The sequence below is a fragment of the Eleutherodactylus coqui genome, chromosome 1 (assembly GCF_035609145.1).
Source record: "Eleutherodactylus coqui strain aEleCoq1 chromosome 1, aEleCoq1.hap1, whole genome shotgun sequence".
Lineage (NCBI taxonomy): Eukaryota > Metazoa > Chordata > Amphibia > Anura > Eleutherodactylidae > Eleutherodactylus > Eleutherodactylus coqui.
Window position 1 is genome coordinate 36,119,481 of NC_089837.1, and position 27,900 is coordinate 36,147,380.

The 27,900-nt window shown below is 44.8% G+C and overlaps 1 protein-coding gene across 3 annotated transcripts in view; it reads right to left on the reverse strand.

Annotated features, from left to right (window-relative positions):
- Positions 1–27,900, reverse strand: part of KIF13B (kinesin family member 13B) — a 206,348-nt gene that overhangs the window by 116,677 nt on the left and 61,771 nt on the right. For all 3 annotated transcript variants that reach the window (XM_066594892.1, XM_066594888.1, XM_066594894.1), the window contains exons 6-13: positions 19,385–19,565; positions 17,486–17,573; positions 16,512–16,646; positions 5,307–5,419; positions 4,556–4,667; positions 4,262–4,474; positions 3,654–3,764; positions 1,554–1,688 (exon numbers count right to left, since the gene is read on the reverse strand). In XM_066594892.1, coding sequence (XP_066450989.1) covers positions 1,554–1,688; positions 3,654–3,764; positions 4,262–4,474; positions 4,556–4,667; positions 5,307–5,419; positions 16,512–16,646; positions 17,486–17,573; positions 19,385–19,565 — 1,088 coding nt within the window. The remainder of the gene's footprint in view (positions 1–1,553; positions 1,689–3,653; positions 3,765–4,261; positions 4,475–4,555; positions 4,668–5,306; positions 5,420–16,511; positions 16,647–17,485; positions 17,574–19,384; positions 19,566–27,900) is intronic.

The window sequence follows — 27,900 nt, forward strand, 5'->3', positions numbered from 1 at the left end:
ATTCTTGTACATAGGGGGCAGTATTATAGTAGTTATATTCTTGTACATAGGGGGCAGTATTAAAGTAGTTATATTCTTGTACATAGGGGGCAGTATTAAAGTAGTTATATTCTTGTACATAGGGGGCAGTATTAAAGTAGTTATATTCTTGTACATAGGGGGCAGTATTAAAGTAGTTATATTCTTGTACATAGGGGGCAGTATTAAAGTAGTTATATTCTTGTACATAGGGGGCAGTATTAAAGTAGTTATATTCTTGTACATAGGAGGCAGTATTATAGTAGTTATATTCTTGTACATAGGAGGCAGTATTATAGGAGTTATATTCTTGTATATAGGGGGCAGTATTATAGTAGTTATATTCTTGTATATAGGAGGCAGTATTATAGGAGTTATATTCTTGAACATAGGGGGCAGTATTATAGTAGTTATATTCTTGTACATAGGGGGCAGTATTATAGTAGTTATATTCTTGTACATAGGGGGCAGTATTATAGTAGTTATATTCTTGTACATAGGAGGCAGTATTATAGTAGTTATATTCTTGTACATAGGGGGCAGTATTAAAGTAGTTATATTCTTGTACATAGGGGGCAGTATTAAAGTAGTTATATTCTTGTATATAGGAGGCAGTATTATAGTAGTTACATTCTTGTACATAGGAGGCAGTATTATAGTAGTTATATTCTTGTACATAGGAGGCAGTATTATAGTAGTTATATTCTTGTACATAGGAGGCAGTATTATAGTAGTTATATTCTTGTACATAGGAGGCAGTATTATAGTAGTTATATTCTTGTACATAGGGAGCAGTATTATAGTAATTATATTCTTGTACATAGGAGGCAGTATTATAGTAGTTATATTCTTGTACATAGAGGCAGTATTATAGTAATTATATTCTTGTACATAGGAGGCAGTATTATAGTAGTTATATTCTTGTACATAGGAGGCCGTATTATAGTAGTTATATTCTTGTACATAGGAGGCAGTATTATAGTAGTTATATTCTTGTACATAGGGGGCAGTATTATAGTAGTTATATTCTTGTACATTGGGGGCAGTATTATAGTAGTTATATTCTTGTACATTGGGGGCAGTATTATAGTAGTTATATTCTTGTACACAGGTGGGCAGTATTATAGTAGTTATATTCTTGTACATTGGGGGCAGAATTACTGTATTTAGTTAAGCCAAGTATATCTCACTTTACAAAGTTAACAGATGTTAAGAATAAAACAAAAAAAAAAGAATAAAACCTTTTTTAAAAATTTTCTTTAACAGAAAAATGCTGTTGTCGTCACTTCCCCTCACCCACTTTTCTAAGCACCTCATATATAGTAAATTACGTAGCAGAGAGCAGGAGAAACCTGTATTGGAATCATAATGCAGCACTTAAGTGTTGGGTATAACACAGATAGCCAGTACAGGACCTGTAGGGACCATTGTACAGCAGCATGTTACCTGTATATAAGGGCACCTCCTGCACAGATTACACCCCATACCTGTGATTACTTTTAATAAACCCGACACATAACTCAATAGAATCTCACCTTAAGATAATAAACCAGGAGTTCGTTGAGGGCGGGGTCTGCATTTAAATTAACTAAGAAACATTTATTATCGCCGACTTTAATCCCTGAGGATTGCAATGAAATTCCGAGACTTTCCAGCTGCTTCTGCCGCTCCTGTAATGGAAAGAGAAAAACAGAACGAAATGTAAACACATATACAAGTGTGGGGGAGACGAATGGCAACGCCCGGGTGGAAGCATGATCTAACCCTCTGCTGTGCCAAGATGATAGGCAGCCCGGCCATTAAAGAGGCAGTGCCCCAATATAGTATATATGGTGTGCATACACTGTAGTGGTTTGGGGGGGATGGGGGGGGGGGGGGCGCATAGCTTGCGGTACTTTCCAATTTAGCAGCTTGTTCTTTTAGACCTGTCAGGACCAACACAGCTGTACGATATTGTAACTCCCTCTATAGTCCCTGTTCTCAGAGTGCAGTTCACAGCATGATCATCAGATGGTGCTGCGCAGTCACAGAACACAATAGATGACACTTGGCATCAATTCTAGTATATTCATTTGATAATCCAGAAAGGTTTGATTGCTGGGACCCAACCACTGGTACCCCATGGATTCTGATAACAGGGGTGTCTCATTACCATGACCGGGGTCATCGTCCTGTGCTTTTACACGGGAACGATCATCGCACATGTCCGACGGCGAGCTGCGAGGACCATGAGGACCATGTGCAGTACAGTGTGCCCGGAAGTGGCGGAATCCGTACGGATGCCGATTCGGGGGAAATCAGGTAAGTAGGGCTCACTGGCTGCGGCATGGGCTGGATTACCTGCACGAAATCCGTGGGTGCCGCAGACATGAGGCCTAAAATGATAATCTGCGTCTTACATGGGCCAATCCGTCACTCAGTTTTCTGCAGAAACTTAACAATGAACAAGAAGCGAACAAAGTTTTGTTTGTCATTCAGTCGGGGCGTGCCTTTACACTGAATGATTCAGATTACCGCTGGTTGCGGGAATCTGAATGATTAATTGGCCCGTGTAAAAGGGCCCTATGGCTGTTATTAGAGGTAGAGTCTGCAAGCTGTAAAAGGGAGGAGGAGATATGCAGATTGCGGCCAACACCTGATCCATCAGTTCAATGAGTCGCCCAGGTAAAGGCACCCATCACTACTTTTCCGCCTGCGTGTTGCAGCAGAGTGACACTGCATGTGACAACAGCCTGAGGCTGGGTTCACACCGGAAGGAATTCTGCATGGACTCTTAAGCTTGAAACTAAGCAGCAAAGCGGACAAGATTCGCAAAACTCCGCATGGAATTTAAATATGCGACATGATAATTGTATTGCCGTTTCCATTGTGGAAACCTTGTGGAATTTTCGTGCGATCCCTCTGCGAGAATTCCGTCCAGTGGGAACCTAGCCTAAGGGTGGTTTCACAAGGGCGAGAGTGGTGACATCAGCGGTCGTGCAGTTGTGTTAGGCCGCCTGCAGCCGGCCGGGTCGGACCCCGCTGCGAGAAGATGCGGACCCGTGCCCCTGCACAGCCCTGCGGCTTACCGGCTCCCGGCGTTTTTTTCTCTGCAGAATATGCCAGCTGCCGCCCAGCCAGCGCGTGCGCAGAGCGGAGCCGTCACGTCACCAGTGACACTTCTGTGCGGGCCTCTGCAAGACCTGCACAGAAATAGGACATGCCGCGATTTGTTTTCCACGCCTGTTTTCACGCCAACAAATTGCGGACGTCTGCATAGGATTGCATTAGCTAATGCAATCCTATGGCACCGGGCACGGGCGGAAATTCTGCGGGAAATTGGGGGTGGGGGCGTTGTCAGTTCTCTGCGGTGAGCCTATATGACAGATAGGCTCACCACGGAGGATCGCTATAATTCTCCGCTTGTGGATGCCGCTGCTGTGCAACGCTATGGAAAGCGGTCACTGCATTACCCGCGACCGGATTATCACCGCGCGTAACGCAATGAACAATCGCCCGTGGACAGGCAGCCTTACACAGCTAGCCGATCAAGGACACCAACGTCCAGATGAATGCCCGCGTCTGATCATCCGGCTGTATAAATGGCGCACTACTTGTTGATCAGCCTGACATCTACGGAGCTCCAGCCGTCTAACCTGAGCGACTTCCTCCGTCTTGCGCAGCTTCTCCTCCCATGTAACAGTCATTTCTTGGATGAGCTTCTCAGACTCATGTAAGCGTTCCTTCAGCTCCGGCGCCTTCATGGACTGGAGAGAAATGAGAAGAAAAAACACGTATGAGCTGACGGTTTATATCGCCGCAGGTAAGAACGTCACCGCGATACTCATAATAGTGGTCATATTACTTATCACGCTGCCAATAGCAAGCATATACAGAGGAGGACAGCGTACGGATTCATAATTAGGACGATTCGCCCTTCAGAAATGTGAGAAAGCCACAACCACCTAATAAACCCGCGGACCCCCTGCTCCTAATTCATTGGGAGGGATTATACATTGATTTAATGTAAAAATACCCAAAAACTACAAATGAACGCTGCTAAACTAGAAGTACGATAATGAAATCATCGGCCACCAGAGGGCGCTGCGGCTTCACTCTGTATATGTACACAATGCGGAAGTGCGAAAAAACAGGGACTTTTCATTAGGCAAATTCAGAAATCTTCCACAAGACATAAACCCCCATCTATGTACACTAGTGAGCCGCAGGGGCCATGGCGCAACGCTGAAGCCTCGGAGCTCACCTCGGCCCGCGTCAGCTGCTCCCTCAGCTTCTCCACCTCCTCGCGCAGGTCCCGGATGATGCGGGCGTTGGGGTCCTCATTCACCACAGCATGATTGACTATGTTTTTGGCGCGGTCAGCGTACCGTAGTGTTGAAAGGGTCTCGTCGTAGTTATCGGCTGAAGGGCTGACCGTGGCCACCATGGCGGTCTTACTGTTACCGCCCAGACTGTCCTGGAGGGAGGAATGGAGGTGGATGAAGATACAAGATACGGCTGGTGAAGGGGTCGGCCCGCACCGTGGGAGCACACTTACCTTTAGCAGCCACGTTAATACAGAGTCCCGATACGGAACAAACTTATTTTTATTCTTGCCAGCCCCCTGGTCTGCCAGCGCGGAGATGACCAGCCCCAGGGTGGTGAGGGACCTAGAGGACGGAAAGCACAAGAGGACAGAATTACATCTCCTGGGAGGTGCCAGGACTGAGCTTCTGGGTTTATGAATAGAATACTGAAATACAGTAAAGACTGACACCCAAGGAAAGTAGCAGGAGGGGTTGGAACGCAGGAAGGGCCCTTCACGCTTAACGATTGTCGCTCAGTTTATCGCAGGAGTCTGATTGATAATCGCTCAGTGTACATGCCAGCCCGATTTGGATTGGGCAAGCATAACATTTTTTTTTTTAATCTAGCGCCGATCAGGTGTTCCCATCGCATCCATGTTTGGCCCCTTTGTACTCTGGTATCTGCTGCCAACCGTAGGTTTTAGCTAAGAGCCTGGATTGTAGGGAAGATCCTGACGGCGCCACACAGCGAGGGCATTCTGGCGAATGGCATTATTATGCAGTAATTAAGTCTACATATGCCAAGGTCTGCACCATCTTGTGCTCATCTGATAAGATACTTGGGTCTCCTACACAGATTACTGGTCACATATGGGGTGTCACAGCCCAATAATGGATTGGATGTGTATAGAGCGGCTGATCACACAGTTACCTCTGAATAGGCGCAGATTACAGAGCACACTGCAGATAATTATCCGCAGGTGGCAGGCACTCCGTACTCACTTGTTGATGTTGCTCCCTTCCTTTAGTCGCTCCCCGGCTGCCCCAGTCTTCGTGGCTCGCTCACTCCCGGCTAAATCCACCAGGCTCAGCTTACTCACTTTCTCACCTGAAGTCTGGAAAAAAAACACATATAAAGTGGAAGACATCAGATGATATGGGGTCGCCATAACGTACGGCTGAGGACATCAGATGATATGACGTCGCCATAGCGTACGGCCAATGACATCAGATGATATGGGGTCGCCATAACGTACGGCTGAGGACATCAGATGATATGACGTCGCCATAGCGTACGGCCAATGACATCAGATGATATGACGTCGCCATAGCGTACGGCCAATGACATCAGATGATATGACGTCGCCATAGCGTACGGCCAATGACATCAGATGATATGACGTCGCCATAGCGTACGGCCAATGACATCAGATGATACGACGTCGCCATAGGGTACGGCCAATGACATCAGATGATACGACGTCGCCATAGGGTACGGCCAATGACATCAGATGATACGACGTCGCCATAGGGTACGGCCAATGACATCAGATGATACGACGTCGCCATAGCGTACGGCCAATGACATCAGATGATACGACGTCGCCATAGCGTACAGCCTATGACATCAGATGATACGACGTCGCCATAGCGTACGGCCTATGACATCAGATGATACGACGTCGCCATAGCGTACGGCCAATGACATCAGATGATACGACGTCGCCATAGCGTACGGCCAATGACATCAGATGATACGACGTCGCCATAGCGTACGGCCAATGACATCAGATGATACGACGTCGCCATAGCGTACGGCCAATGACATCAGATGATACGACGTCGCCATAGCGTACGGCCAATGACATCAGATGATACGACGTCGCCATAGCGTACGGCCAATGACATCAGATGATATGACGTCGCCATAGCGTACGGCCAATGACATCAGATGATATGACGTCGCCATAGCGTACGGCCAATGACATCAGATGATATGACGTCGCCATAGCGTACGGCCAATGACATCAGATGATATGACGTCGCCATAGCGTACAGCCGAGGACAATAGATGATATGTAGTCACCATGATTTATAGCCTATGACATCAAATGATATGGGGGTCGCCATAATGTACGGCCGATGACAATAGATGACACGGCATCACCATAGCCTACGGCCGATGACATTAGATGATATGGGGTTGCCATAACATACGGCCGAGGACAATAGATGATATGGCGTCACCATAATGTATGGCCTATGACACCAGATGTTATGGCGTCGCCATAACGTACTGCGTATCAGAGGACACCGAATCTCACTGAAAGTGTTTGTGGCCGCCGGTGTTACCTGATCCCCGACAGTCACATGAACGCCAAGCCGGGAGCCTGCACTATGGGAGGACCTGCTTACCTGACCGGTGTCTTGCGCATTCTCCTTCTGTCTCCCGGATCGGCGATCATGTGACTGCCAGGTGCCATCTGACCCCAGCGGTCACATGATTGCCGAGCCCGGAGGCAAAAGGAGAATGTGGAAGACGCCGGACAGGTAAGCAGGTCCCTCCCTGCACCCTCCTGAACTCTGTCAGTTCAGGAGGGTGCAGGGAAAATGTATTTTTTCTCACCCATTCTCCCCAGCTCCAATTTATTTGGAGCTGGGGAGAATGGGTGAGAAAAAATAAATGGATTGGAAAGGGTTAATGTGTGATGGTCACCCAAGAGTCAGTTTTTCATGCACAACAAAAATAACCTAATTGAAGTAATTTAAGTCGTAAGCCACAGAAACCATTGAAGTCAGTGGGTGCATGAAAACAATGCAGCGTACACACGTGTACCGTGTGAGTGCATCCTGTGCACGTTCACACATCTACTGACTTTAATGGGCATGGAAATTGCAAAAAAATAATAGGTACGCTTTAAAGAATTGCAGCATGTCCTGAGTTTTCAACAACCTCCTTACCCTCATTTGCTGCTGTTTCCACAGTTTCATGTCTAAGTTCTGATTTTAAGGTGGTCTTCTCCAATTTTCTGTTCTGCTGTTTGCAATCTACTATCAGGGAGGGAGCATGTAGCAAGCCTAGCATTCTGCCAGTTCACTGTCCTGACTTCCTTGTCCTTACTTCCCATGCAGCATTGCACTGTCTCTGGTCCAATCAGGAGGAAGACAGTATCTGAATGCCCACCCTTTTACTTTTCCAGGAAAATCATGCATTCATAAATTTTAGCCAAATCGTTAGGAAAGCCACTATAATGTGTGTGTTAGGTGTGCACACAGGCACTAACAGCAGAGGAGGCAGAGACTGTGGAGATTATAACTCACACTATCTGCAGATCTGTCGGCCTGCAGCCTCTGGGTGCACGGGAGCTACATATGAAGACAACCCCTCCCTGTGTTGCTATGGAAATGCCAGCGTCCTAGTTACCATGGAAGTTCTGTACCCAATGACAGAAAGTGGAATGTAGAGAAACTGGAAGAGGGACCCCTAGCGGCAGCCACTTCCAACATGGTTTAGAATGGTAATGGAAGAAAATTTTTAATGCAAGAATATAACAGAAATGATGAGACCAACACAAGCTAGTAAAAGGAGCAGAAGTTGTCTGAAAAGTTAGTGCCCCTTTAACATGGATCATTGGTCGTTAAGAAAAGGCAACATGTGAATGGCTGCATTCACTTAAATGGGCCCGAGTTCTGTCAGTTGCAGACTTGGATGGAGCTTGGACATTAAACTCTCCTGTGTGAATAGACCCTTAAAGAGTCCATCGACTAATCTAGGTGGTTATGTCATCTCTGCATAATGTAGAGGCGTCACTTGAAGCTCTTACACCACTATGCAAAATCTGTAACAGCCACAGGCCATTTATAATACTGGTTGGCTCTTATGTGGCAGAGGAACCTTTGGATCCCTATAAGACACCAGAAGAGACTGCTGAATTGCATTATTTAGTAGAAGTGTAACCATTATCTACATGCGGGAGTCTGCAAGCACTTAGAGGACCAGTCATGTCACAGAGGAAGAGGGGCCTCGCTGACAGCGCCAGGCAGCGGCGGCCTCGCTGACAGCGCCAGGCAGCGGCGGCCTCGCTGACAGCGCCAGGCAGCGGCGGCCTCGCTGACAGCGCCAGGCAGCCGGGCAGCGGGTGACAGGTGAGTTGCGGCGGTGAGCGGGGGAAAGAGAGGGAGAGAGATCTCCCCTCCGTTCCCCCCTGCTCTCCCCCGCCGGCAGCCGAACCTTTTCTTCCGAGCGGGCAGGTACTCGCTAAGGGCAATGCTCGCTTGAGTAATTGCCCTTAGCGAGTATGCTCGCTCATCTCTAGAGGGTGTCAAAGGCATTTGGCAGCCGCCTATCTCCCCCTGGTAAGACTGTGGAGATGCAACCCACCAATTCTGCATTTTACTGGCTGGGTGGGGAAAATAAAAAACGGACTCTAGAAAAACCTTCACACGGCGAGAAAATAACACGAGGTTTGTGCGCTGTGAGATGCACAAATATGAACCCCATTCTTCTGGACGGCGTCATTCACGTGAGCGATGCCTTCGCAGCATGTTCTATATTTCTGTGCACCTTGGCATCGCAGCCCCATTAGCAGCTCACCGGATGGTAGGGGCACACAATGCGAGGTCGCCCACTGAAAACATGACCCGATATCGTGCTCGCCCGTGTAAAGTTAACTAACAATGAGAACTGGAAACTGATTATTTACCTGCCTAATAAACCCCTTAGTGACCACCAATACGCCTTTTTACGGCGGTCACTAATAATGCGTTTTAATGCAGGTTACTATGGGGACCACATGAACAAAAAACAGTAAGGGCAGAGCTGTGAGAAAAAAAAAGCAAAAACGGGGCGGATCAGTGCCGGACGGAGGCGGCCTGCGATAATCTCAGGTCTACAGGGATGTGAACGGGGCGGATCAGTGCCGGACGGAGGCGGCCTGCAATAATCTCAGGTCTACAGGGATGAACGGGGCGGATCAGTGCTGGACGGAGGCGGCCTGCGATAATTTCAGGTCTACAGCGATGCGAACGAGGAGGATCAGTGCTGGACGGAGGCGGCCTGCGATAATTTCAGGTCTACAGCGATGCGAACGAGGAGGATCAGTGCTGGACGGAGGTGGCCTGCGATAATTTCAGGTCTACAGCGATGCGAACGAGGAGGATCAGTGCCGGACGGAGGCGGCCTGCGATAATCCCAGGTCTACAGGGAAGCGAACGGGGAGGACCAGTGCTGGACGGAGGCGGCCTGCGATAATCCCAGGTCTACAGCGATGCGAACGGGGAGGACCAGTGCTGGACGGAGGCGGCCTGCGATAATCCCAGGTCTACAGCGATGCAAACGGGACGGATCAGTGCCGGACGGAGGCGGCCTGCGATAATCCCAGGTCTACAGCGATGAACGGGGTGGATCAGTGCTGGACGGAGGCGGCCTGCGATAATCCCAGGTCTACAGGGAAGCGAACGAGGAGGATCAGTGCTGGACGGAGGCGGCCTGCGATCATTTCAGGTCTACAGCGATGCGAACGAGGAGGATCAGTGCCGGACGGAGGCGGCCTGCGATAATCCCAGGTCTACAGGGAAGCGAACGGGGAGGACCAGTGCTGGACGGAGGCGGCCTGCGATAATCTCAGGTCTACAGCGATGAACGGGGCGGATCAGTGCTGGACGGAGGCGGCCTGCGATAATCTCAGGTCTACAGGGATTCGAACGGGGAGGATCAGTGATGGACGGAGGCGGCCTGCGATAATCCCAAATCTACAGGGATATGAACGGGGCGGATCAGTGCCGGACGGAGGCGGCCTGCAATAATCTCAGGTCTACAGGGATGTGAACGGGGCGGATCAGTGCCGGACGGAGGTGGCCTGCGATAATTTCAGGTCTACAGCGATGCGAACGAGGAGGATCAGTGCTGGACGGAGGCGGCCTGCGATAATCCCAGGTCTACAGGGAAGCGAACGGGGAGGACCAGTGCTGGACGGAGGCGGCCTGCGATAATCCCAGGTCTACAGCGATGTGAACGGGGAGGACCAGTGCTGGACGGAGGCGGCCTGCGATAATCCCAGGTCTACAGCGATGCGAACGGGGAGGACCAGTGCTGAACGGAGGCGGCCTGCGATAATCCCAGGTCTACAGCGATGCGAACGGGAGGGATCCGTGCTGGACGGAGGCGGCCTGCAATAATCCCAAGTCAACAGGGATGTGAATGGGGCGGATCAGTGCCGGACGGAGGCGGCCTGCAATAATCCCAAGTCTACAGAGATATGAACCGGGCGGATCAGTGTTGGACGGAGGCGGCCTGCGATATTCTCAGGTCTACAGCGATGCGAATGGGGCGGATCAGTGCTGGACGGAGGCGGCCTGCGATAATCTCAGGTCTACAGGGATGAACGGGGCGGATCAGTGCCGGACGGAGGCGGCCTGCAATAATCTCAGGTCTACAGGGATGAACGGGGCGGATCAGTGCTGGACGGAGGCGGCCTGCGATAATTTCAGGTCTACAGCGATGCGAACGAGGAGGATCAGTGCTGGACGGAGGCGGCCTGCGATAATTTCAGGTCTACAGCGATGCGAATGAGGAGGATCAGTGCTGGACGGAGGCGGCCTGCGATAATTTCAGGTCTACAGCGATGCGAACGAGGAGGATCAGTGCCGGACGGAGGCGGCCTGCGATAATCCCAGGTCTACAGGGAAGCGAACGGGGAGGACCAGTGCTGGACGGAGGCGGCCTGCGATAATCCCAGGTCTACAGCGATGCGAACGGGGAGGACCAGTGCTGGACGGAGGCGGCCTGCGATAATCCCAGGTCTACAGGGATGTGAACAGGACGGATCAGTGCCGGACGGAGGCGGCCTGCGATAATCCCAGGTCTACAGCGATGAACGGGGTGGATCAGTGCTGGACGGAGGCGGCCTGCGATAATCCCAGGTCTACAGGGAAGCGAACGAGGAGGATCAGTGCTGGACGGAGGCAGCCTGCGATCATTTCAGGTCTACAGCGATGCGAACGAGGAGGATCAGTGCCGGACGGAGGCGGCCTGCGATAATCCCAGGTCTACAGGGAAGCGAACGGGGAGGACCAGTGCTGGACGGAGGCGGCCTGCGATAATCTCAGGTCTACAGCGATGAACGGGGCGGATCAGTGCTGGACGGAGGCGGCCTGCGATAATCTCAGGTCTACAGGGATTCGAACGGGGAGGATCAGTGATGGACGGAGGCGGCCTGCGATCATTTCAGGTCTACAGCGATGCGAACGAGGAGGATCAGTGCCGGACGGAGGCGGCCTGCGATAATCCCAGGTCTACAGGGAAGCGAACGGGGAGGACCAGTGCTGGACGGAGGCGGCCTGCGATAATCTCAGGTCTACAGCGATGAACGGGGCGGATCAGTGCTGGACGGAGGCGGCCTGCGATAATCTCAGGTCTACAGGGATTCGAACGGGGAGGATCAGTGATGGACGGAGGCGGCCTGCGATAATCCCAAATCTACAGGGATATGAACGGGGCGGATCAGTGCCGGACGGAGGCGGCCTGCAATAATCTCAGGTCTACAGGGATGTGAACGGGGTGGATCAGTGCCGGACGGAGGCGGCCTGCGATAATTTCAGGTCTACAGCGATGCGAACGAGGAGGATCAGTGCTGGACGGAGGCGGCCTGCGATAATCCCAGGTCTACAGCGATGCGAACGGGAGGGATCCGTGCTGGACGGAGGCGGCCTGCAATAATCCCAAGTCAACAGGGATGTGAATGGGGCGGATCAGTGCCGGACGGAGGCGGCCTGCAATAATCCCAAGTCTACAGAGATATGAACCGGGCGGATCAGTGTTGGACGGAGGCGGCCTGCGATATTCTCAGGTCTACAGCAATATGGACGGGGCGGATCAGTGATAATTCACTGATAATTGAAGCTATAATTTAAAAATTAAAAAAAAAAATCCAAAAATATATAATAAAAAAAAAGAGAAAAAAAAAAGTAAAAATAATTGTAAACCTGCCCTGTAAATGTGAGGTTGACTGACAATTCTCCCCCTGCAGCTGTGCCCGGAGCTCGCGGTGACCTCACCCCCTCATATTTACATGGCGTGTTACCATTGTAACCGGAGAGGCGGCTGACATTTCCTATGTCCACACAGCACAGATTGCGCTTCTCCTGTAAACGTGATGAAGCCCCTGGCTTATAACGGGCCGCTGCCTCATTTTTGGTCTCCATTGTACCCAGGTGCCCGGTGACAATACTCACACTTTCTTTTTGCCTGGCAAGCTGTGACAGAAATGTGTGACATTGATGTCTATCCAGGGACAATCCCCTACGTAGCCTGAGAGCACACGGGCCCCCATATGCTGTAGGTCCCATCAGCGGCTCCAAGAGTGAAGCCAAGCATCAAGCAGGTCTTCCACTAATGTTTACATGGCGGAACTTGTGGCGCAATTTTCTTTGTGAATTCCATCTCGAAAAACCACGACAAAACCCACAGCTCTCTGCCTCTGTTTCTGCTGCGGATCCGCATGCGATTTTAGCCCCATCAATAGGCCACACCGTGTGCGGAGTCCCAACATGAGAACGAGAGACTTTCCTCGTCAAGAAGAGACATGTCACTTCTTCATATGAAACCCAACGGTATTCCACGTCTGGATTTATGACAATCGACGAAGTTAAATTCGCAGAAAGCCGCGGGTTTTGACGTGGTTCTTGGAATTCATGTGAACGTACCCAGAATGCTGCGGGTCTGCCCCCCCAAAAAATCTGCACGAAGACGAACCCCATTCTTCTCAATGGGATCATATACATGAGCGATTCTATCCCACACCGTGGGGTAGGAAAAAAAACAATTGCGGTATGTCCTATCTTTGGGTGCCCCTCGGAACACCTCGCCTATTGTTCTCAAGCACCGCCCCGTGTGCGATGTGCATGCGAGTGCGATGCGAAAACTTCCCATTAAAAACAACTGCAAACACGACACATGGCGGACAGCTACAGGTTCGCAACTTCCCTGAAGTGACTATGACACAAACGCCTCACATCAGCAGGAGGATTGCACGTTCCCGAGCGTGACATCGGGCCGGGTGTCACCGCGCTCGCCCATGTGCCATCAGCCGTAGGGCGGTTTCACATGTAGCTGATTTGCTGCGGATTTTCTGCAGCAGAGAAAAAAAATTCTGTAAATCCGCACTATTTGGTGTGAAAACAACAGATTTCAGCTCTTCAGTTTAAATTTACTCAAAGGGGTGAAATTCACAGCAAATACAAATGGCGCAGATGTTTATGTGGATTTGTTATATTTTTTCAGCTGTGGAAAATGCCTAGTAAATTAGCTGCATGCGGAAGAAACCCAGGGTGACTTATTTAGGAGTTTCGGGTACCAATGAGTATTAAGTAAAAACACAAAACTTTAAAGAAAACGCATCCACTTAAATGGCGCAGGTCGAACGAGCGCACAGCTCCCTGCTACGTTATTGGCTAGTCATTGAAAGGCAGCGATTACCTGCTTACACCAGATGATAATTAAATCACCCAGAGACTATTTTTAGGTGACCTGGAACAAAACGACTAGTGACGAATCCTCGCTCGCCACCAGGTTGGCGGCCATGTTTACATGGAATGACTGTTACATTCCTCTACTGAGCGACTATTCAGACAACTGTTGTCCCGTGTAAAGCCACCCTAATAGGAGGCCGTGGACCCATGCCATGTAACCCTGTTCTAAGGGCCCGAACTCCAGAAAGTAACAGGTTAATTCCAGTCCTATTCTGGATTATCAGGATTGCTGGTGCCAGATTACAGGATGTCATAAAACAAGTTCCCACTATACTGGGATTCCCCTCAGCTTCGGTCAGTATATCCCCAGTCACTTGTAGTAAATCCCACATCTGGAGGCTGCAGCTTTGTAGTACGGGGGTTAATTAGCATTTCCTCCTGGGCTTGGCACAGTAGGCAGCGCCATGAGCTCATGGGCACAGATGGCAAGGAGGAATCCCAAGGCAGCGGAGACACAGAGCACAATCTGGATGACACGGTCCTGCCCTCCGCTGAGGTCATCCATGAGCTGGACGAGGATAAGTGGTCTTCTCATGCTGGAGGAGGAGGAGGAGGGGGTCCTTATAAAGTCCTCCCGGTCTGCGCTGGGGTAGCGGGTGACTTACAGTCCAAGGACAGAGGTCAGCTGGCCAGATGTGCAGGAAGTAGATGACAGCAGTGTATCTGGAGAGCCGCACACAAGACCCCGGCATTCTTACAGCTGCTGATCCCAAAGAGACCGGTCTCCAGCATGGTCATCCTCTGCTTGCTGTCAGTGATGAGCTAAAAACTAGACTACACCTACGGCTGGGCCTACACGGCCATAAGGAGCATGCAGCATGTATGCAATGACATTTGTACTTGCTATGGGCTTCCAATCCCCCCGCAGTCTTGGCCTGTATGCGCACTTCGTGCCAAGACCGCACACGCTGCGATTTTTTGCAATGTTTTTGTGTAATACGCGTACGAAAAAAATGGCAGGTCTGAGCGGCCCAATACAAATCAGTGGGTAATTGGCATTGTGTGTAGGGGAATTGTGCAAAGACAATGTACGCATGTGAGACCGGCCCAATGCTTTGCACAGCTGCGGAATTGTTACATTGTATCCAATCTACACAATGCACTGTGAGCTAAATAGGCCGGACTGCAGACTGATACACTGTAGCAAACTAGCCGAGACTTGTGTGTATAATGATAGACATGATGTCACAGGATTTGGGGGGCCAAACATGGAAGTTTGAAAAACGCCATTCTTGGTATAAATGTAAGAAATCCCCTCATCATGGCACCCGTGGGAGCACAGAACCACCAGAGAGCTGCAGCTCCGTGTCATCGTGCAGCACAGGAAGTGGCAGGTAATAAAAATAACTGTGAAACCCTGCGAGAAATAAAGAAACCGCGACAAGAAACCGCTCGTCCCCCACCATCGCCAACCACACGGCGAGAAACATCACTGCAGTCATCACTACACAGCGCTGCTGGGATCTCCACCATAGTCTCTGAAAGCTCCTGAAGTACTCTGTGCTGCTGGGACTCTGCACCCTCCACTATAGCTGTCAGCTTATCTCCTGAAGTACTCTGTGCTGCTGGGACTCTGCACCCTCCACTATAGCTGTCAGCTGATCTCCCGAAATACTTTGTGCTGCTGGGACTCTGCACCCTCCACTATAACTGTCAGCCGATCTCCCGAAATACTTTGTGCTGCTGGGACTCTGCACCCTCCACTATAACTGTCAGCTTATCTCCTGAAATACTCTGCTCTGCTGGGACTCTGCACCTTCCACTAGAACGATCAGCTCATCTCCCGAAATACTTTGTGCTGCTGGGACTCTGCACCTTCCACTATAGCTGTCAGCTTATCTCCTGAAATACTCTGCACTGCTGTGACTCTGCACCCTCCACTAGAACTGTCAGCTTATCTCCTGAAATACTCTGCACTGCTGTGACTCTGCACCCTCCACTAGAACTGTCAGCTTATCTCCTGAAATACTCTGCACCTTCCACTACAACGGTCAGCTCATCTCCTGAAATACTATGTGCTGCTGGGACTCTGCACCTTCCACTATAGCTGTCAGCGGATCTCTTGAAATACTCTGTGCTGCTGGGACTCTGCACTCTCCACTAGAACTGTCAGCTTATCTCCTGAAATACTCTGCTGGGACTCTGCACCTTCCACTATAGCGGTCAGCTGATCTCCTGAAATACTCTGCACTGCTGGGGCTTTCCAGGACTAAAGTATGGATGACCTGTCCCCGAGAAGGTCTGTCACTGGGAATCCCCTCTGATCAGTTGACTGAAGTGACAGCAGCACTTGGGTGAGCGCCCCTATCACTTGAGTCCATACTAGGGACTGCGCCGTATACTAAGGCTTGAACGAGACTGAGCTGCTCTCAGGCCACATGACTAATGAATGTGACATCACTAGCCTGAGAAGAGGCCGCAGTACTCATCCAAGAGCTGTGGCCTCTTCAATCAGCTGATTGGCAATGATCCCGAGGGGGCGGTCCCTACTGATGACCTATCCTGAGGATAAGTCATCAATAGTGTAGTCCTGGCAAACCCCTTTAACACTTCATTGAATGCACTATGTTAATATCCATTAGCCTAGTCGCGCACCATATATTTAACCTTCACACAGGGATACGATGAGGACATCGGCTAGGGCCGTATCAGCAGAGCGCTGGGGACAGGACTGCTTACCCCAGACTGTATGTCGGTGAGGGTGTGGGTGAGGATGATGTTGAAAACCGCATGTGACCGGCTGCTCTCCTCGTTCATGTTGGTGGCTGCTACTGTGCGGGACTTGTTCCCTTCTGACATCAGGGACTCAATATCCTGGAAGAAAAAAGTCATTTTGGGGGAATTTAAAGAGAAGTCATCACATTAAAGCCACATCCAATCCGCTAAAACCTCATCTCACAGGAAGTCCCGCTCAGCAGAAGAGGTACATTCAACGAGGACATCTGCAAACCTATCATAAAGGGTTACATCGGTGGGCAGAGTTCTCACTAAATGGGCTCAAAACCAGAGCTTGGGGTGCTGTGTACGCTGTGCGGCATCCAGCTGGAAAGGACACATGGGAGGAGAGTAGTGAGGACTGTGAGCAGCTCTCAGCCAATCGCCGCTGTCAGGAGTGTTCTCAGCAACAGCAGACTCCGCCTACATTTCCTTTTCAGTTGAATGTCTGCCAAGTAAACAGCTCTTGCGGTAGTATCCACTGTTTAACCCTTTATATGCAATGAAACAGCCTTGTTTAAGGAGTCAAATGAGAAGTCAAATAAACAACGTGATCTTCTATTGAAATGTAATCATGGGAAAATCCACTGCTGGGAAACCGCAGTCAGCTTTTTGTATCCATGTCGAAAATGTCTGTTCCCCTTCCTTGCAGTGGTTCAATGGAGATAAATTATGACAGGACACCCACTGTAATAATGAGTATCCATGCCAACCACAGCTATACCCAACAGCCCTCCAGCTAACTGGGCACGACTTCCTAGAGACATGACTCCTAAAACTGCTACACATGCAATTAAAGGGTATTTCAACCTTGACCTGTAGTCAAAAACCAGATGACTCCATTGTTATTTCCCCCTTTCCCACCATCTTTTTGGCATGTGTCCCAGAATGCAATTGCTGAAACATGGATACCTTGTAATCGGTGACCGAGTTCTTACCTTGTAACTGGTGACAGCCAGCTTAGAGAGTCCATCGACGTACGGACCGAGAACCTTGTGCTCCCGAACTTTGAGCGACTGTCTGCTTCTGTGGGAGAGACGAGAAAATTAAAGGGGTATTCCCATCTTAGGAATGAGATGTCAATGTGTCCAAAATCACAGAACATTGCACTAACCCGTAAGAGGTCTATCTCCAAAATGCTCCGTTCTCCAGATATTGCAGGCATTGATTCCTCTGGGGAACGGAGCATTTTGACATAAACATCCTATGGGTGACTGCATTGTTTTTCGAATTTGGAACCCACTGAAATAGCATTACCTAGATGGGGAGACCCCTTTAAAACTTAAAGGGGTTGTCCCGCGCCGAAACGGCTTTTTTTTTTTTCAATAGGCCCCCCCGTTTGGCGCGAGACAAACACAAGGGATGGGTTAAAAAAAAAAAAAAAAAAGTTTAGTACTTACCCGAATCCCCGCTCTGCGGCGACTTCTTACTTACCTTACCAAGATGGCCACCGGGATCTTCACCCGCGATGCACCGCGGGTCTTCTCCCATGGTGCACCGTGGGCTCTGTGCGGTCCATTGCCGATTCCAGCCTCCTGATTGGCTGGAATCAGCACACGTGACGGGGTGGAGCTACGCGATGACGCGTACAAGGGGGCGGAGCCAGAACGCCACTCGTGCCGAGACCCAAGAGAAAGGAGAAGACCCTTCTGCGCAAGCGCGTCTAATCGGGAGATTAGACGCTGAAATTAGACGGCACCATGGAGACGAGGACGCCAGCAACGGAACAGGTAAGTGAATAACTTCTGTATGGCTCATATTTAATGCACGATGTACATTACAAAGTGCATTAATATGGCCATACAGAAGTGTATAACCCCACTTGCTTTCTCGGGACAACCCCTTTAACACTGGTAGCTGCCACCTACCTGAAAGATAGCAGTGATCAGCCTTTAAACTTCAGCATGATAAATCTAGCAGTCCCTTAAAGGGACTGTCCAGGAATTCAACAAAATAGTTACCATTTGTGCAGCCAGATGAAATCTGTCCTAGGATGGAAGTTTATCTCTAGACCCAAAGAGGAGGAGTCTGGGCCGAGGGCAGGTGGAGCCTAAGGCCGCCTGCAGACGGGCGGGTCGGATCCGGCGGCGAGAATTCTCGCTGCGGGACCCGACCAGAGCGCCTGCAGGGAGGAGCGCATACTCACCCGCGCCCGGCGGCCCCGGCTCTTTCATGTGCTGGCTGACGGGCAGCCGGCGCATGCGCAGACCGGAGCCGGCGGCTGGGTGAGTAACGTTTCTGTGCGAGGCTCTGTGAGCCCCGCACAGAAATAGGACATGCCGCGGTTTGTTTGCCGCGTGACATTTCGCGCGGCCAAACAGCGGCCGTCTGCATAGGAGTGCGTATTGTAATGCACTCCTATGCAGGCTTTGAGCGGCGGAAATCCCGAAGGAAATCCCGCCGCGGGATTTCCGCCCGTGTGCAGGCGGCCTAAGTCCACACTGTTAGTTCCTCTAAGTCTAAGGAATACCATTGTACCAAACACTGGGGTGTTAGACTTCACCCCTTCCACAGGCTGCATAGATGCCGGTCATTTTTTTGAACTTCTGGGAAATCGACTTTAATGCCTGCTTAAGTTATGTCCCTACAGGTGGCAGTAGAGAGCGTTTATTTTCTTTATAAGAGGACAGTTTGGATACTTTTTCCCAAGGAGCATTGCTTGCAAGACTGGCTGAACCACCAGGACGTCCACAACTGGGAGTTATTTTACGGTGTTTTATTTAGAACCTGCCAATCAGACAACCACTCTAAAAACTTAAGTGCCAATTTTTTTTTCAAGTTTCAAAAAGGAGGGATGGCCGATGAGAAGCTTTGACACTTTAATAAGACAATTTTACCCTTTTGGGTCAAGAAGATCGCGGACTTTTTCATTGTAGATTTCCATGAAAGAAACCTCCACTTTAAAGCTCAATTCATCGCTCTCTGCTGCTTGAGTTCTCTCGAAGAGGGTGCTGCATAGTCTGGGGATCAGACCAGGTTGATCTGCTGTGCCCATCATCGTGTAGGACTTCCCTGAGCCTGCAAGGGACAGAACCAAAAACCATCATACACAGTACATGGGGAGTGTAGGAAGAGAGGGTAAAGGGCACTTCTAATATATGTCACATATAACTATTCTCTTCCACGGAGCCTTACTATGGCTATTATATTCTTGTACATAGGGGGCAGTATTATAGTAGTTATATCCTTGTACATAGGGGGCAGTATTATAGTAGTTATATTCTTGTACATAGGAGCAGTATTATAGTAGTTATATTCTTGTACATAGGGGGCAGTATTATAGTAGTTATATTCTTGTACATAGGGGGCAGTATTATAGTAGTTATATTCTTGTACATAGGGGGCAGTATTATAGTAGTTATATTCTTGTACATAGGGGGCAGTATTATAGTAGTTATATTCTTGTACATACGGAGCAGTATTATAGTAGTTATATTCTTGTACATAGGGGGGCAGTATTATAGTAGTTATATTCTTGTACATAGGGGGCAGTATTATAGTAGTTATATTGTTGTACATAGGAGCAGTATTATAGTAGTTATATTCTTGTACATAGGGGGCAGTATTATAGTAGTTATATTCTTGTACATAGGGGGCAGTATTATAGTAGTTATATTCTTGTACATAGGGGGCAGTATTATAGTAGTTATATTCTTGTACATAGGGGGCAGTATTATAGTAGTTATATTCTTGTACATAGGGAGCAGTATTATAGTAGTTATATTCTTGTACATAGGGGGGCAGTATTATAGTAGTTATATTCTTGTACATAGGGGGCAGTATTATAGTAGTTATATTGTTGTACATAGGAGCAGTATTATAGTAGTTATATTCTTGTACATAGGGGGCAGTATTATAGTAGTTATATTCTTGTACATAGGGGGCAGTATTATAGTAGTTATATTCTTGTACATAGGGGGCAGTATTATAGTAGTTATATTCTTGTACATAGGGGGCAGTATTATAGTAGTTATATTCTTGTACATACGGAGCAGTATTATAGTAGTTATATTCTTGTACATAGGGGGGCAGTATTATAGTAGTTATATTCTTGTACATAGGGAGCAGTATTATAGTAGTTATATTCTTGTACATAGGGGGCAGTATTATAGTAGTTATATTCTTGTACATAGGGGGCAGTATTATAGTAGTTATATTCTTGTACATAGGGGGCAGTATTATAGTAGTTATATTCTTGTACATAGGGGGCAGTATTATAGTAGTTATATTCTTGTACATACGGAGCAGTATTATAGTAGTTATATTCTTGTACATAGGGGCAGTATTATAGTAGTTATATTGTTGTACATAGGAGCAGTATTATAGTAGTTATATTCTTGTACATAGGGGGCAGTATTATAGTAGTTATATTCTTGTACATAGGGGGCAGTATTATAGTAGTTATATTCTTGTACATAGGGGGCAGTATTATAGTAGTTATATTCTTGTACATAGGGGGCAGTATTATAGTAGTTATATTCTTGTACATAGGGGGCAGTATTATAGTAGTTATATTCTTGTACATAGGGGGCAGTATTATAGTAGTTATATTCTTGTACATAGGGAGCAGTATTATAGTAGTTATATTCTTGTACATAGGGAGCAGTATTATAGTAGTTATATTCTTGTACATAGGGGGCAGTATTATAGTAGTTATATTCTTGTACATAGGGGGCAGTATTATAGTAGTTATATTCTTGTACATAGGGGGCAGTATTATAGTAGTTATATTCTTGTACATAGGAGGCAGTATTATAGTAGTTATATTCTTGTACATAGGAGCAGTATTATAGTAGTTATATTCTTGTACATAGGAGCAGTATTATAGTAGTTATATTCTTGTACATAGGGAGGCAGTATTATAGTAGTTATATTCTTGTACATAGGAGCAGTATTATAGTAGTTATATTCTTGTACATAGGGAGGCAGTATTATAGTAGTTATATTCTTGTACATAGGGGCAGTATTATAGTAGTTATATTCTTGTACATAGGAGCAGTATTATAGTAGTTATATTCTTGTACATAGTAGCAGTATTATAGTAGTTATATTCTTGTACATAGGGGGCAGTATTATAGTAGTTATATTCTTGTACATAGGGGGCAGTATTATAGTAGTTATATTCTTGTACATAGGGGGCAGTATTATAGTAGTTATATTCTTGTACATAGGGGGCAGTATTATAGTAGTTATATTCTTGTACATAGGAGGCAGTACTATAGTAGTTATATTCTTGTACATAGGAGCAGTATTATAGTAGTTATATTCTTGTACATAGTAGCAGTATTACAGTAGTTATATTCTTGTACATAGGGGGCAGTATTATAGTAGTTATATTCTTGTACATAGGGGGCAGTATTATAGTAGTTATATCCTTGTACATAGGGGGCAGTATTATAGTAGTTATATTCTTGTACATAGGAGCAGTATTATAGTAGTTATATTCTTGTATATAGGGGGCAGTATTATAGTAGTTATATTCTTGTACATAGGGGGCAGTATTATAGTAGTTATATTCTTGTACATAGGGGGCAGTATTATAGTAGTTATATTCTTGTACATAGGGGGCAGTATTATAGTAGTTATATTCTTGTACATACGGAGCAGTATTATAGTAGTTATATTCTTGTACATAGGGGGGCAGTATTATAGTAGTTATATTCTTGTACATAGGGGGCAGTATTATAGTAGTTATATTGTTGTACATAGGAGCAGTATTATAGTAGTTATATTCTTGTACATAGGGGGCAGTATTATAGTAGTTATATTCTTGTACATAGGGGGCAGTATTATAGTAGTTATATTCTTGTACATAGGGGGCAGTATTATAGTAGTTATATTCTTGTACATAGGGGGCAGTATTATAGTAGTTATATTCTTGTACATAGGGAGCAGTATTATAGTAGTTATATTCTTGTACATAGGGAGCAGTATTATAGTAGTTATATTCTTGTACATAGGGAGCAGTATTATAGTAGTTATATTCTTGTACATAGGGGGCAGTATTATAGTAGTTATATTCTTGTACATAGGGGGCAGTATTATAGTAGTTATATTCTTGTACATAGGGGGCAGTATTATAGTAGTTATATTCTTGTACATAGGGGGCAGTATTATAGTAGTTATATTCTTGTACATAGGAGGCAGTATTATAGTAGTTATATTCTTGTACATAGGAGCAGTATTATAGTAGTTATATTCTTGTACATAGGGAGGCAGTATTATAGTAGTTATATTCTTGTACATAGGGGGCAGTATTATAGTAGTTATATTCTTGTACATAGGGGGCAGTATTATTTTAGTTATATTCTTGTACATAGGGGGCAGTATTATAGTAGTTCTATTCTTATACATAGGATGCAGTATTATAGTAGTTATATTCTTGTACTTAGGGGGCAGTATTATAGTAGTTATATTCTTGTACATAGGGGGCAGTATTATAGTAGTTATATTCTTGTACATATAGGGCAGTATTATAGTAGTTATATTCTTGTACATAGGGGGCAGTATTATAGTAGTTATAGTCTTGTACATAGGGGCAGTATTATAGTAGTTATATTCTTGTACATAGGAGCAGTATTATAGTAGTTATATTCTTGTACATAGGAGCAGTATTATAGTAGTTCTATTCTTGTACATAGGATGCAGTATTATAGTAGTTATATTCTTGTACATAGGGGGCAGTATTATAGTAGTTATATTCTTGTACATAGGGGGCAGTATTATAGTAGTTATATTCTTGTACATAGGAGGCAGTATTATAGTAGTTATATTCTTGTACATAGGAGCAGTATTATAGTAGTTATATTCTTGTACATAGGGAGGCAGTATTATAGGAGTTATATTCTTGTACATAGGGAGGCAGTATTATAGTAGTTATATTCTTGTACATAGGGGGCAGAATTATGGTAGTTCTATTCTTGTACATAGGGAGCAGTATTAGGGTAGTTCTATTCTTGTACATAGGGGGCAGTATTATAGTAGTTATATTCTTGTACATAGGAGGCAGAATTATAGTAGTTATATTCTTGTACATAGGGAGCAGTATTATAGTAGTTATATTCTTGTACATAGGGGGCAGAATTATGGTAGTTCTATTCTTGTACATAGGGAGCAGTATTAGGGTAGTTCTATTCTTGTACATAGGGGGCAGTATTATAGTAGTTATATTCTTGTACATAGGAGGCAGTATTATAGTAGTTATATTCTTGTACATAGGAGGCAGTATTATAGTAGTTATATTCTTGTACATAGGAGGCAGTATTATAGTAGTTATATTCTTGTACATAGGGAGCAGTATTATAGTAGTTATATTCTTGTACATAGGGGGCAGTATTATAGTAGTTATATTCTTGTACATAGGGGGCAGAATTATAGTAGTTCTATTCTTGTACATAGGGAGCAGTATTATAGTAGTTATATTCTTGTACATAGGGGGCAGAATTATAGTAGTTCTATTCTTGTACATAGGGAGCAGTATTATAGTAGTTATATTCTTGTATATAGGGGGCAGTATTATAGTAGTTATATTCTTGTACATAGGAGGCAGTATTATAGTAGTTATATTCTTGTACATAGGAGGCAGTATTATAGTAGTTATATTCTTGTACATAGGAGGCAGTATTATAGTAGTTATATTCTTGTACATAGGAGGCAGAATTATAGTAGTTATATTCTTGTACATAGGGAGCAGTATTATAGTAGTTATATTCTTGTACATAGGGGGCAGAATTATAGTAGTTCTATTCTTGTACATAGGGAGCAGTATTAGGGTAGTTCTATTCTTGTACATAGGGGGCAGTATTATAGTAGTTATATTCTTGTACATAGGAGGCAGTATTATAGTAGTTATATTCTTGTACATAGGAGGCAGTATTATAGTAGTTATATTCTTGTACATAGGAGGCAGTATTATAGTAGTTATATTCTTGTACATAGGGAGCAGTATTATAGTAGTTATATTCTTGTACATAGGGGGCAGAATTATAGTAGTTATATTCTTGTACATAGGGAGCAGTATTATAGTAGTTATATTCTTGTACATAGGGGGCAGAATTATAGTAGTTCTATTCTTGTACATAGGGAGCAGTATTATAGTAGTTATATTCATGTACATAGGGGGCAGTATTATAGTAGTTATATTCTTGTACATAGGAGGCAGTATTATAGTAGTTATATTCTTGTACATAGGAGGCAGTATTATAGTAGTTATATTCTTGTACATAGGAGGCAGTATTATAGTAGTTATATTCTTGTACATAGGAGGCAGTATTATAGTAGTTATAGTCTTGTATATAGGGTGCAGTATTACAGTAGTTATATTCTTGTACATAGGGAGCAGTATTATAGTAGTTATATTCTTGTACATAAGAGGCAGTATTATAGTAGTTATATTCTTGTACATAGGAGGCAGTATTATAGTAGTTATATTCTTGTACATAGGAGGCAGTATTATAGTAGTTATAGTCTTGTACATAGGGGCAGTATTATAGTAGTTATATTCTTGTACATAGGAGCAGTATTATAGTAGTTATATTCTTGTACATAGGGAGCAGTATTATAGTAGTTATATTCTTGTACATAGGGGGCAGTATTATAGTAGTTATATTCTTGTACATAGGAGGCAGTATTATAGTAGTTATATTCTTGTACATAGGAGGCAGTATTATAGTAGTTATATTCTTGTACATAGGAGGCAGTATTATAGTAGTTATATTCTTGTACATAGGAGGCAGTATTATAGTAGTTATATTCTTGTACATAGGAGGCAGAATTATAGTAGTTATATTCTTGTACATAGGGAGCAGTATTATAGTAGTTATATTCTTGTACATAGGGGGCAGAATTATAGTAGTTCTATTCTTGTACATAGGGAGCAGTATTAGGGTAGTTCTATTCTTGTACATAGGGGGCAGTATTATAGTAGTTATATTCTTGTACATAGGAGGCAGTATTATAGTAGTTATATTCTTGTACATAGGAGGCAGTATTATAGTAGTTCTATTCTTGTACATAGGAGCAGTATTATAGTAGTTCTATTCTTGTACATAGGGAGCAGTATTATAGTAGTTATATTCTTGTACATAGAGGGCAGTATTATAGTAGTTATATTCTTGTACATAGGGGGCAGTATTATAGTAGTTATATTCTTGTACATAGGGGGCAGTATTATAGTAGTTATAGTCTTGTACATAGGGGCAGTATTATAGTAGTTGTATTCTTGTACATAGGAGCAGTATTATAGTAGTTATATTCTTGTACATAGGAGCAGTATTATAGTAGTTCTATTCTTGTACATAGGATGCAGTATTATAGTAGTTATATTCTTGTACATAGGGGGCAGTATTATAGTAGTTATATTCTTGTACATAGGGGGCAGTATTATAGTAGTTATATTCTTGTACATAGGGGGCAGAATTATAGTAGTTCTATTCTTGTACATAGGGAGCAGTATTAGGGTAGTTCTATTCTTGTACATAGGGGGCAGTATTATAGTAGTTCTATTCTTGTACATAGGGGGCAGTATTATAGTAGTTGTATTCTTGTACATAGGAGGCAGTATTATAGGAGTTATATTCTTGTACATAGGAGGCAGTATTATAGTAGTTATATTCTTGTACATAGGAGGCAGTATTATAGTAGTTATATTCTTGTACATAGGAGGCAGTATTATAGTAGTTATATTCTGGTACATAGGAGGCAGTATTATAGTAGTTATATTCTTGTACATAGGAGGCAGTATTATAGTAGTTATATTCTTGTACATAGGGGGCAGTATTATAGTAGTCATATTCTTGTACATAGGAGTAGTATTATAGTAGTTATATTCTTGTACATAGGAGCAGTATTATAGTAGTTCTATTCTTGTACATAGGGAGCAGTATTATAGTAGTTATATTCTTGTACATAGAGGGCAGTATTATAGTAGTTATATTCTTGTACATAGGGGGCAGTATTATAGTAGTTATAGTCTTGTACATAGGGGCAGTATTATAGTAGTTATATTCTTGTACATAGGAGCAGTATTATAGTAGTTCTATTCTTGTACATAGGAGCAGTATTATAGTAGTTCTATTCTTGTACATAGGATGCAGTATTATAGTAGTTATATTCTTGTACATAGGGGGCAGTATTATAGTAGTTATATTCTTGTACATAGGAGGCAGAATTATAGTAGTTATATTCTTGTACATAGGGGGCAGAATTATAGTAGTTCTATTCTTGTACATAGGGAGCAGTATTAGGGTAGTTCTATTCTTGTACATAGGGGGCAGTATTATAGTAGTTATATTCTTGTACATAGGAGGCAGTATTATAGTAGTTATATTCTTGTACATAGGGGGCAGTATTATAGTAGTTATATTCTTGTACATAGGAGGCAGTATTATAGTAGTTATATTCTTGTATATAGGAGGCAGTATTATATTAGTTATATTCTTGTACATAGGGGGCAGTATTATAGTAGTTATATTCTTGTACATAGGAGGCAGTATTATAGTAGTTATATTCTTGTACATAGGAGGCAGTATTATAGTAGTTATATTCTTGTACATAGGAGGCAGTATTATAGTAGTTATATTCTTGTACATAGGAGGCAGTATTATAGTAGTTATATTCTTGTACATAGGAGGCAGTATTATAGTAGTTATATTCTTGTACATAGGGAGCAGTATTATAGGAGTTATATTCTTGTACATTGGGGGCAGTATTATAGTAGTTATATTCTTGTACATAGGGGGTAGTATTATAGTAGTTATATTCTTGTACATTGGGGGCAGTATTATAGTAGTTATATTCTTGTACATAGGGGGCAGTATTATAGTAGTTATATTCTTGTACATAAGAGGCAGTATTATAGTAGTTATATTCTTGTACATAGGGGCAGTATTATAGTAGTTATATTCTTGTATATAGGGCGCAGTATTATAGGAGTTATATTCTTGTACATAGGAGGCAGTATTATAGTAGTTATATTCTTGCACATAGGAGCAGTATTATAGTAGTTATATTCTTGTATATAGGGCGCAGTATTATAGGAGTTATATTCTTGTACATAGGGAGCAGTATTATAGTAGTTATATTCTTGTACCGAGGAGGCAGTATTATAGTAGTTATATCCTTGAACATAGGGGCAGTATTATAGTAGTTTTATTCTTGTACATAGGGGCAGTATTATAGTAGTTATATCCTTAAACATAGGAGGCAGTATTATAGTAGTTATATCCTTGAACATAGGAGCAGTATTATAGTAGTTATATTCTTGTACAGAGAGGGCAGTATTATAGTGGCTATATTCTTGTACATAGGAGCAGTATTATAGTAGTTATATTCTCGTACATAGGAGGCAGTATTA